Below are 11,977 nucleotides of genomic sequence, written 5' to 3'. Positions count from 1 at the left end.
ATCTCAGCTCACTGCAAGCTCCGCCTCCCGGGTTTACGCCATTCTCCTGCCTCAGCCTCCCGAGTAGCTGGGACTACAGGCGCCCGCCACTTCGCCCGGCTAGTTTTTGTATTTTTAGTAGAGACGGGGTTTCACCGTGTTAGCCAGGATGGTCTCGATCTCCCGACCTCGTGATCCGCCCGTCTCGGCCTCCCAAAGTGCTGGGATTACAGGCTTGAGCCACCGCGCCCGGCCTTCATTTTTTTTAAGAGATGGAAGTCTCACTATCTCCCAGGCAGGAGTGCTCACTATAGCCTCAAACTCCTGGGCTCAAGTAATCCTCCCACTTCAGCCTCCTGAGTAGCTGGCACTCCAGATACCTGCCATGACTCCTGGCTAATTTTTGTTTAAGTAGAGATGAAGTCTGCCTATGTTGCCCAGGCTGGTCTCGAACTCCTGGCCTGAGGCAATCCTTCTACCTTGGCTTCCAAAAGTGCTAAGATTATAAATGTGAGCCACTATGCGGGCCCTGGTTTTTATTTAATGGCTATTAAATGCTCAGAAGTGAATTCAGGTTTCAGTTAAATGCACAATTTTTATATCAAACTATTTTCTTTGCTAATTCACTTCTATCTGCGTCTACCAGCTGTAAATTGCCTGAAGCAGAGAAAGCTTCTTTAGGTTGGGGCTCCCTGTAGCCCCAAGCTGAGTGCCTTATGCGGCACTGGCTGAGTGAATTTGTTGGGTGAACTACTGCGGGGTTTAGAGTCTGCAGAGGGTAGGACAGGGCAGATCGTGATCGCAGCTAACCTTCTCAGCTACTCTACCATTTCATGTTCTGTTTGGGCACCTCCGTCACCCCTCACCTCCCCTGATGGTCCGGTCTCTCTGGGCCTGCACTGTCCAGCCACCCCTTCTTACCCCTAAGCCAAGGCCTTCACCAACTAAAGCTCAGGAGTAAAGTGGCCATCACTGAGGCCATTCTATGTATGTATGTATGTATGTATATATATATTTATTGAGAGATGGGAGTGTTGCTCTGTTGCCCAGGCTGAAATGCAGGGGCGTGATCTCGGCTTACTACAACCTCTGCCTCCCAGGTTCAAGTGATTTTCCTGCCTCAGCCTCCCAAGTAGCTGGGATTATAGGCGCCAGCCACCACACCCAGCTAATTTTTGTATTTGTAGTAGAGATGGGGTTTCACCATTTTGGCCAAGCAGGTCTCGAACTCCTGACCTCGTGATCCACCTGCCTCGTGATCCGCCCGCCTCGGCCTCCCAAAGTCCTGGGATTACAGGCATGAGCCACTGCGCCCGGCCAACTGAGGCCATTCTAAGGAATATAAAGCAAGCTCTTCAGTACCGATTTTTGTTAACTGAGGTATAATTAAATTATACACAGGCCTGGCACAGTGGCACAAGCCTGTAGTCACAGCTACTTGGGAAGCTGAGGTGGGAAGATTGCTTGAGCCCAGGAGTTTGAGTCCAGCCTGGGCATCACACGTGTATAGGTCTGTGAGTCTGGAAGAATGTATATAGCCATGGACTCACTACCACGTCAAAATATAGGGTATTTCCGTTGTCCCAAAAAGTTCCCTCCTGCCCCTCTGCAGTCAAACACTTCCCCTCCCCCAACTCCTGGCAACCACTGATCTGAACTGTAGACCTGAAAATGTCATTCAGAACCCATTTCATCTGGACCCTTCTCCCTGTGTCAACACTGCTGCGAGTGCGAGCGGTGTCTGTGGGATTTTTCTGGACGTTCTCTGCCATGCTGCTGCTCCTTCCTTCCCACCTCCTGGAAGGCACCCCTGCTGGGAGTCGACTGCATTAACATGGGTGTTTCAGGGATGTCTTCCGTTGCTCTCTTCTCACTGATTTCTAGCTATCCCTATGTCTCTCCTGTTTAACGACTGCCTTCACCCATATCCTTAAAGCCACCAGGGTGACGTTCCTGCCCCTTTCTTTGGAGCGCTGTGTCTGTATTTCCAGTGGAGGCACAGACTGTTCCTTAGATCTTGTTAACCCTCCGAGCTCTCTCTACCCAAGCCAGGCTCATTTCTGGCCCTGCAAATCTGCCTCCTCCTGTGTCCTTTCCATGACCGATGGCATCACCAGCCACAGTCACCAAGCTAGAACAGTCCCTTCCCCCGGCCCCCACGGTAGGAGGATACTTTTAGAGTACGTCTGCAATTCACCCCCACTCTCCGTATCTACTTCTGTGGCCAAAGTATGGACCTTGATTGCCTCTGGCCCCAGCTGAATTAACCCACCTCTCTGGGCCTGGTTCTCTTTTCACTAAACATTCTCCACATTGCTGCCAGAGCTATTTTTCTAAAATACACATCTGACCACATTCTTCTCCTCCTTATTTAAAAACAAAAAAACAAAAAACCAAGAAATAAACCAAAAAACCCCACCCTACCGTGGCTCCCCAGTGTGTACGAGATCAGATTCAAGTTCCATGAGACGGTCTTCAAGATCTTTGGCCATGTGGCTCTGTCCTGCTATCCCAATCCTATTCCCATTCCCATTCCCATCCCCAGCCTTCCCACCTCATCCAACTCCAGCCACACTGGACCACCCCAAGACAGGATGTCATGTATTAGTACTTTGGTGCATTTGAGTCAAAACTCACTGTTTTGCCAGTTCAGAGATTGAGCCCTTTTTGAAGAATCCCTTCTTCTTCCATATCCCGGGTAAATTCTGCCCCAGGCATAATAAGCTGCTACCCTCTGGGCTCTGAGGGCATTCAGAATGCCAATGCAGTGCTCTCCAGACACCTCTGTGCTGTTCAAACCTATGCATCTCACACCTGCTCATCTTAAAATCTCTGTGCCTCACATGCAGGAAGAATTCAAAAAATGCTGATTGAAAAAACATTGTGTCCAGTATTAGATGAAGTATGTAAATATCAAGGCAAGAATCTGCACCTTTTGTTGACCTATTGCTTGTTTGCACAATAGAGCCACATGGTTTATTATAAAAAATTATTAAAATGTACACTGTACACTGGTTAAGCTCAGATCACTTTGCAATAATGATGATGACAATGATGGGTTAGAATATTTTTTTCTTTGCTTGCCATGGGATATGCCAGGTTGTAAGAATTCTTTTTTGTTCTAAATCAAATTCAGGAACACTCCCAAAGACAAGAAGTCGAATTTAGGCCATGGATGGTAGCAATGGAAGGCTATCACTGTGTAGCTGTACCAAATGAAGCCCATCTGCATGGATTTTAAGCACTTTGATAAGCTTTTATTTCTCTGTTCATCTCCTTTACCCCCATAGATAACACAAAATAACAGCATAATCATCCAACAGCAATGAAATCCCATCACAACAACATCAAAAATGAGAACTCATGAGATTTACTAATTTCCTAAGCCAGAGCTTCCCACCTGATGTGCTGGGGAAGTGGGAGAGCATGAGGACTGCTTTCCCCAGCCCTTGGGGTGACTGGGCAGATCCTGTCTGGTGTGAGCAGTAAACTCCACTGTGGTACAACATTTTGGGTGCTATGTGCGATAAAGGTTGACAACCACTGTCCTAAGCCATTCTACCATTTAAATAACAGGCTGAATTCTCCCAAGTTATGTTCATACTTGCCTTAGGAAGGAAATTAGTATTATGACTCTAAAGATCCTGAGCACACGATCTAAAAAAAGAAAAACCCAAACCACAATGGCAAAGGTAGGTGAGACAGAGTGTTTGGAAAAATAGCGAATACTGTACTATTAATTACTCCTTAATTCTCCCTAATCCATGATTTTTAAAGAGTGGGTGGAGCATAATGATTTGAGGCACCACGGCAGTGCAGAATGGGGAGGGTTTTTGGAAAATGTGACTCACTCACCGTTCCGACCAAAGGGTAAATGAACCCAGCGCCTATGCTGGCCCGGACGTCGCTGATAGGTAAGATGAAGTCCCTTGGCACACCTTTTTTGTCAGGTTGGTGAGACAGAGAAAGGTGGGTCTTTGCCATGCAGATGGGCAAATTTCCAAAACCCTGTAAGAAAGGAAAGAAAATGTGTTCACTGATACAGATGTTAGTCTCCTGTGTTTTTCTATTTGCACTTTATACAGTCTTGGCCAGCAATGGTGTGCTGGCTCAGATCGGGGCACATGCAGGAGCTGCCGGTTACTACTTGTTCATTGAAGAAGCAAGAAGGTGAGGATAAAAACTCATCTCCATGTGATCACTGTTTAGCAGGTCAAGGGTGACTGTTGTTTATTTTGGAGGTTCTCTTTAAGAGAAGGCAGTGTTATGTGCCTGTTTGGGGAAAGCACGGCTATTTTCAGGCAAAGCAGCAGCTGTAGAAACCACTTTCCAAGACTATTAATATCCGGGACCCAGCAAGGTAGTCTGGAGAAAGGCTCCTCAACGAGGCTCTTAGTCATGTTGTTCACTCATTCTGGAGTTGGTCAGGAAGCAAAGGGCCCCTTTGTGTTGGTTTATGAATCATGGCTATTTGATCTGCGATTACATTATAAGAACTAAGATGAGGTCACTATTTAAGCTTCTTGTTTTTAAGGACCAAAGTCTATGTCTGACCCAGAGTCCCAAAGGTGAAAGAGCAGGAAGTCACATGTGGTGTCTCACAAAAAGGACAGTGTCCTCGAAGCCTGGTTCTGATTAAATGGCACATAGTGTTCCTTTAGAGGCTTCGCTAATTCATTGCAACCACATACTTGACACTAACTTTTAAAAAAAATAAAAATAGAGATGGAGATTTTGCTATGTTTCTCAGAGTGGTCTCAAACTCCTGGCTTCAACTGACCCTCCTGCACTGGCCTCCCAGAGTGCTGGGATTACAAGTGTGAGCATCATGGCCGGTTGACACAACTTTTAAGCAATATTTCCTTGATAGACAGAGATAAACGGAAAGAAATCTTTAGTGAAATTTTCATAAGACTTAGCCTAAAACTATTTGGAAGATCTCAGAGTCTTATCAACTCAGGGAGGACGTGGGCTTGGGGCCATTTTCTTTTTGAAATCTCCACTCTTCTATACTGATAAGAATTTTGCTGGGCGACAATCACAACTGCCTTTCAGAAATGGTGCCAGAATTTTGAATTTCAGACATGATTAAATATTGGAGTAATTTCTATGAACTAATAGAGGTTTGCTAATGTAAAATTTTGTTAGTAGGCATATTAAAAGACACAAACAAAACCAACCAATACGCCATAAACTGTCACCAGATTACTTCATAAAAGAAATAACATTTTAACACTGAAAGGAGAAAAGACTTAATATGAGAATAAATGATAGCCTTAAATATCATTATTAAAAACTCATGGGAAGAAAAAACCAAACCAACCTCATGAGAATGGCCTTACTTTACTTGGTTTATTGCACATGAATGAAAATTTCACCACAATGCCTGTGCACAGAGCAGTGCTTGGGAATCCTTTTTGTAAAGGATAAGCCAAGAACATACAGGGAAAATTCTCAGAAGTGAGAACTTTCTGAGTTGCTGACTATTTTACCAAACCTAGGAGAATAAATACCCTGGCTGGCAATGGTAGTATTTAACAAAATTTCAAATGGGTTTACAAAAAAGAATAAGGAGTTGGAGATTTTTTTTAAAGAAAAGGTCAACACACTACCTATCACGAAGCTCTTTAGCCAGCAGGCTCTTAAAGTGTTCTGACTTCTATCTATCTGGTTACGCCAAAGTAGGAGGGACACTCGAGGCATATGGTCCTTTTGGTGAAGGTGGCTGAGCCTCCTGGAATAGAGTTGATTGATCATGACTGTCACTGGACTAGATGGTGACACATGCTGTCAGATCACAGCCACCTTCCCAGCTGCTTGCCTACTTGCCTTTGTCAGTGGCTAGAGGCAGAAGATGATGGAGCCTTCAACCTCAGTGGACAAGCTCAGTAAAAAGCCAGTGAATCGCTTACATAAGAAGAACACCAAATATTCCCATCTTTATAGGCTGCACTCCTATCTGCCTACCCTGGTACCATGCTAGCATTTTTAAGGTAGTAAGAGGCCTGCAGGGAAGCAGAAGCATTGCAATTCATCTAAATCTGACTCCGCAGCTATACTCCAAAGGATAGTTTCAACGTTCTGGGCTGAGTGGGAGGGATGAAAGATCACACATCACCTACAAACAGGGATACCACCCATATCAGACACATTTATAGTCACAGAAGTAAATGATGCATGGATCAGAGGATGTATTTCTCACCATAAAGTTCTAAATATAGCCTACTATATCCAAAAGTACTATCCCGACAATATCACTTTCATCTTTGTTAACCATGAAATAGATTAAGCAAAGAGTAACTGGTGAGACAAGTACAAATTCTCAAGTCAAGCTGAGTATTCTGAGAGCCTAAGGTGGATTTTTTCTTTTCCCCCTAAAAGTACAACTTTTACCTGTTGAGTGTAACGATCTATTTTGGCTTGTGCCTCAGGAGAGAGTTCAATATCTTTGGCTCCATAGACAGCCTGGGCAATGGTTCTTATCTTGTCCACAACTGGAAGCTGGAGAAACACAAATTATAACAAAATTGTATAAGTTTAATCTGGTTAAAGATTTTTTTTAAAGTTTAGTGAGATTTTCTGTAATTGCTCAAAATTTCCTATCAGGGTACCCCCTCAGCAACTGCAGGATTCCTAGCAAATGCTCCTTTTCCCTTTTAGCACCCTAAAGCAATGAAATTTTCAGTGTCAGAAATAGATCAGATGTCAACCAGCAAATAAACCTTAGGTGTTCAGGCAATTTAGAGGCAGCTTATCTAGTTGTAACAATTTTTATCCATTGTCACATTTAAAAAAATGTAGTTTACTGTAATTTTCTTTCTTTTTTTTTTTTTTAGACAGTATCACTCTGTCGCCTAGGCTGGAGTGCAGTGGCACAATCTCAGCGTACTGCAGCCTCAAGTGATCCTCCCATCTCAGCCTCCTGAGTATCTGGGACTACAGGGATGCACCACGACTCCAAGCTAATTTTGTTGTCTTTTGTTTTTTGCATTTGTTTGTAGAGACTGGGTTTCACCATGTTGCCCAGGCTGGTCTTGAACTCCTGGACTCAAGCAACCTGCCCACCTTGGCCTCCCAAAGTACTGGGATTACAGGCATAAGCCATCACGCCTGGCCTGTTTACTATAATTTTTAAATAATCATATATGTCAGGACTGGCGCCTCCCAATGAAATTGTGAGTGCCAGTTTTTAAGTGGGTCTGAATACGGGTTCACAGTATTGCTACAGAAAAAGTAGCAATACTAAAAACAAGTATTTTTTCGTGAGCAGTAATGGATTGAGATTTTAACATAAATGCTGATGTGATCAAACACTATATTGGAAAATTAGAAGGTGAACCCACTGTCACTTTAGCAAATTATGAGAAATCATGTGGCATGGAAGAAACATGAGAAGACTAGATACAGGCAAATAAGTGTGTTGGGGGAGATGATTTCCATAATGTTAGACTGAAGACTTGGACACAGACTACTGGTAGCATACAGCAAGGGATCTTCAGAAACAAGAATGATTCATTAGGAAAGGAATCTTCTACAGATAAAGTAATTCTAAATTTAAGAAACACATTTGGCAAAATTATCCACAATCTTTCTGTGGGTAAAAATGCATATGTGGCCAGGTGTGGTGGCTCACACCTGTAATCCCAGCACTTTGAGAGGCTGAGGTGGGCGGATCACTTGAGGTCAGGTGTTCAAGATCAGTGTGGCCAACATGGTGAAACCCCGTCTCTGCTAAAAATACAAAAATCAGCTGGGTGTGGCAGCTCACGTCTATAATCCCAGCTACTTAGGAGGCTGAGGCAGGAGAATCGCTTGACTCTGGGAGGTGGAAGTTGCAGTGAACCGAGATCGCGCCACTGCACTTCAGGCCTGGGTGACAGAGCAAAACTCTGTCTCAAAAAAAAAAAAAAAAAAAGCATATGCATGATGCAATCAGTTGATTTACTGTTTGGTGAACAACTGCTGAACCAAACGCTGATGGAACAGATGTGAACCAAGGGGCAGAAGTCTCCCGTGGTATGCCTCAAGGACTTCGCTTGACAACAGCAAGTGTCATATTTGTATGAAATACTGTTGATACAAGAGTTACCCAAGAGAAAATAAATAAAAGCCAGCACTCTTCCCCTCCCAACCCTGATAGCACCCAAAACTGCTTTAAAACGTGTTTTCATTACTACAGTTTTATTACTGTAGAGGTGTTCTGTGGTCTGGAACTTAAACATTGAATGTTCTAACAAATAAAAAGAAATGAAGGTACAAGCCTTACAACCTTTCACTGAGGGACATAAAAAGAGTCTGAGTCAATGGAGAAAAATAGTTTGCTCATGGATGAGGAGACTTAATACTGTACAGACGTCACTTCTCTGAAACTTACTCAGTTCGATGCAAGTCCAGTAAAAATCCCAAGCTCATTTGTGGTTACTCGGCCTATTAGTTCTAAAACTTACAATAAAGGGTTGATGTGGTTTGGATGTTGGTCCCTCCAAATCTCATGGTGAAATGTAATCCTCAGTGTTGGAGGCGGGGCCCAGTGGGAAGTGTTGGGATCATGGGGGCGGATCCTTCATGAATGGCTTGGTGCTGTCCTCATGATAATGAGTGAGTTCTCACTCTGAGCTCTGGAGCGATCTGCTTGTTGGCACCTCCCACCCCCTCTCTTGCTCCTGCTCTTGCCATGTGATGCACTGGCTCCCCCTTTGCCTTCTGCCCTGAGTGGAAGCTTCCTGAGGCCCTCACCAGAAGCCCAGCAGATGTTGGCGCCATGCTTGTACAGCCTTCAGAACCATGAGCCAAAATAAACGACTTTTCTTTATCCATTAAACAGTCTCAGGGATTCCTTTATAGCAACTTGAGAGTGAACTAACACAGGGTAATGGCATAAATAGTCAGATAACTGGCATACATAGTCAGATAACTTTAAAAATAAACAAAACTGGGCTCAAGGCTGTAATCCCAGCACTTTGGGAGGCCGAGACGGGCGGATCACGAGGTCAGGAGATCGAGACCATCCTGGCTAACACGGTGAAACCCCGTCTCTACTAAAATACAAAAAACTAGCCGGGCGAGGTGGCGGCGCCTGTAGTCCCAGCTGCTCGGGAGGCTGAGGCAGGAAAATGGCGTGAACCCAGGAGGCGGAGCTTGCAGTGATCTGAGATCTGGCCACTGCACTCCAGCCTGGGTGACAGAGCGAGACTCCATCTCAAAAAATAAATAAATAAATAAATAAATAAAAATAAACAAAACTGAAAGAACAAAGAAAGAGGACTTTTCTACTAGCTATCAATCATACCCTAAAACTATGCTAATAAATTCCATGGGTACTGGCACAAGTATAGACAAATTAATCAATGGCAAAGAAGAAAGAACCCACAAACACACCTCAGCATGTGCTAGACAGCATATAATAGAGGTGACACAAATCAACAGAGAAAGGCTGACTACCATCTGACTTTTGGCTGGAGAGAAATAAAATTAGATTCCTACCACATACCAGGCCTCCAAATAAACCCAATATGGAACAAAGGCATAAACTTGAAAATTATAACTCTAAATATTGGAAGAAAACAGTGGGAACTCTATTATCCTGAAGTAGAGAAGGATTTCTTAAATGAGATAACAACAGAATAACCCATAAAGGAAATGATATATAGATTTCACTGCAGCAAAATTTAAAACTTGTTTTAAGAAGACATTATAAACAAGGTCAAGAAATAAGAGACAGACTGGGAGAAGATACATGCAAATATTTATAAAGTCAAAAGATTAGTGATCTTCAAAGACCAACCTTTGTTAAAACTCTCTGAGCTTTCTAAGATCTATCCCAAAGGCCACCTCCTCCACGAAGCCTTCATGGATGACCCTTAGGCACATGTGAGCATCCTCTTCTTTGACATCTAGATGCCCTCGAGGCGCTCCTACCCGCAGCTTCAGAGGACAGGGATTCACTGGGGCCTGACTGTGAGGGGCTGCCAGCAAAAGCTCATGCAATCTTGGGGTGTGTGAGTGGAGCCCGAGTGTGTGAACAGTCACACAGACTCGGCAGCACCACACTGACACCGATATCTCTTGGAGGGCAAGGGGCCTTTTGTAAACCATGCCATATGAAAAATCGAAAGGAGGGCAGAATGTGAACCAAGGGACAAACGTTAGAAGGAAGTAGTTGTTTTGAGTGCAGTGTTTAAGGAAGAATATAATAACCAGAGCTCTCTCACTTAGCAGTGACCTGTCCTTACCTGGAGAGTTCTATAAAAGCTGAATATGGTGCCAGGAATGTTGTACAAAGAGTTACTGCCTAAGTGCAAAGTTGAGGCTGGGTGAGAGAGAGAAATTTAAGGGTAACTTTTTTTAAAATTTATTTTTGGTAGAGATGGGGTCTCACCATGTTGCCCAGGCTGGTCTCAAACTCTCGGCCTCAAGCGATTTTCCCACATTGACCTCCCAGGTTGCTGGGATTACAGGTGTACTCTGCATAGGCAACTTCTAACGTAAAAGATTCAATGTTCATATTAGCTGAAGAATGAAGAATGGCTGATAAACTCTTTAAGGCTCGGGACCATCTCTTATGTACCTAGAGGCAGCCCCTGGAATATATACAAAGCTCTCAATATACAGTTGAACAAATGAATATTTCTATATTTCCTATTGACTAAGCTTGGGTTCCATGTGGTTCAATAGTCACACAAGCTGATAAGAAAATTCAGGTGTTGATGTGCTGCAGGTAACAGCGGAGAAGACGTTTTCCATGAATCTTAGATCATGAGCAACCTGTGTTGCTGGGCACTCAAGTGCTTGCTGCCAACACTGTACTGAAACTAACATGAGCTCCTCTGCTGGTCAACCAATGCCTGGCAAGGAGCAACCTTTTTAAGAAATAAAAGTTGGTGGGACGCTGGAAGATACTTCTTGCAGGAAAGAAGACACAAGGCAAGCCCAAGGACCATGCTTTGTCAGAAGTCAGCTCTCAGAAGGGTGTGTTCCCCAGGCAGTAGAACAGCAGTTCTGGGAAGCAGGCAATGTTCCTGCTGCATGCAGTCTGTGGCCTGCACCTACCTCAGCGCGGCCACTCCAACCCTCCATGGGCTCTGCACAAAGGAGCTTGGTGGCTATGTGAAGTAGGAGGGCTCAGAGAGAATGCAGCCTCTCCTTATGTGTGGTTAAATCATATAACCTCCCTGAATTTGTTTCCTCATTTCTAAGATGAGGATGTGAATACTTCAGTATACATCACTGTACTGCACACATTGAATCAGTGTAAAATGCAAGCAAGTTGCAAATGTCATGCTATACAAACCTTAAGTAATGTTATTATGGAGTGAGAATGGTAGGGAGGATTGAAAGAATTACATTTTGCTTGGAAGTACAGCAAAACAAGATACTGTTATAACACATTTAATGAACAGAAAATGCATTCTTTACTGAACTCTAGATCATAATTCAAAATAAAGAGTGTGATTTTCTGTTAAGATAATAATTTTAAAACTCACATGGGAGCAAAGTAATAGCAAATGAATGACTAGTGAATAAATTAATGCAAGTGGGTGGCCGATTTGTTATTTAAATTTTCTTTTTTGATACAGAGACTCACTCTATCACCCAGGCTGGAGTGGAATGGCGAGATCTTAGCTGACTGCAACCTCCACCTCCTGGGTTCAAGCGATTATCCTGCCTCAGCCTCTCAAGTAGCTGGGATTACAGGCATGTGCCACCATGCCCGGCTAATTTTGTATTTTAGTAGAGACGGGGTTTCACCATGTTGGTCAGGTTGGTCTCGAACTCCTGACCTCAGGTGATCTGCCCGCCTCGGCCTCCCAAAGTGTTGGGATTACAGGTGTGAGTCACTGTGCCCGGCATGATTTGCTAAACATGAAAATGTTTTACAAGAAATATATATATGTGTGTGTGTGTATACATATATGTGTGTGTGTATATATATGTGTATATACATATGGGTGTGTATATATATGTGTGTGTATATATATATTTATATATATTTCTGTAT

At 43.6% G+C, this 11,977-nt stretch overlaps 1 protein-coding gene across 2 annotated transcripts in view; it reads right to left on the bottom strand.

Annotated features, from left to right (window-relative positions):
* The window catches only part of MTHFD1L (methylenetetrahydrofolate dehydrogenase (NADP+ dependent) 1 like), a 247,378-nt gene that overhangs the window by 64,967 nt on the left and 170,434 nt on the right, over positions 1–11,977 (bottom strand). For both annotated transcript variants that reach the window (XM_017887637.1, XM_017887636.1), the window contains 2 exons: positions 6,373–6,480; positions 3,835–3,987 (listed from right to left, as the gene is read on the bottom strand). In XM_017887637.1, coding sequence (XP_017743126.1) covers positions 3,835–3,987; positions 6,373–6,480 — 261 coding nt within the window. The remainder of the gene's footprint in view (positions 1–3,834; positions 3,988–6,372; positions 6,481–11,977) is intronic.

The sequence above is a fragment of the Rhinopithecus bieti genome, unplaced genomic scaffold (assembly GCF_001698545.2).
Source record: "Rhinopithecus bieti isolate Rb0 unplaced genomic scaffold, ASM169854v2 scaffold_16097, whole genome shotgun sequence".
NCBI lineage: Eukaryota > Metazoa > Chordata > Mammalia > Primates > Cercopithecidae > Rhinopithecus > Rhinopithecus bieti.
This window is presented reverse-complemented; position numbering and strand designations above follow the sequence as displayed.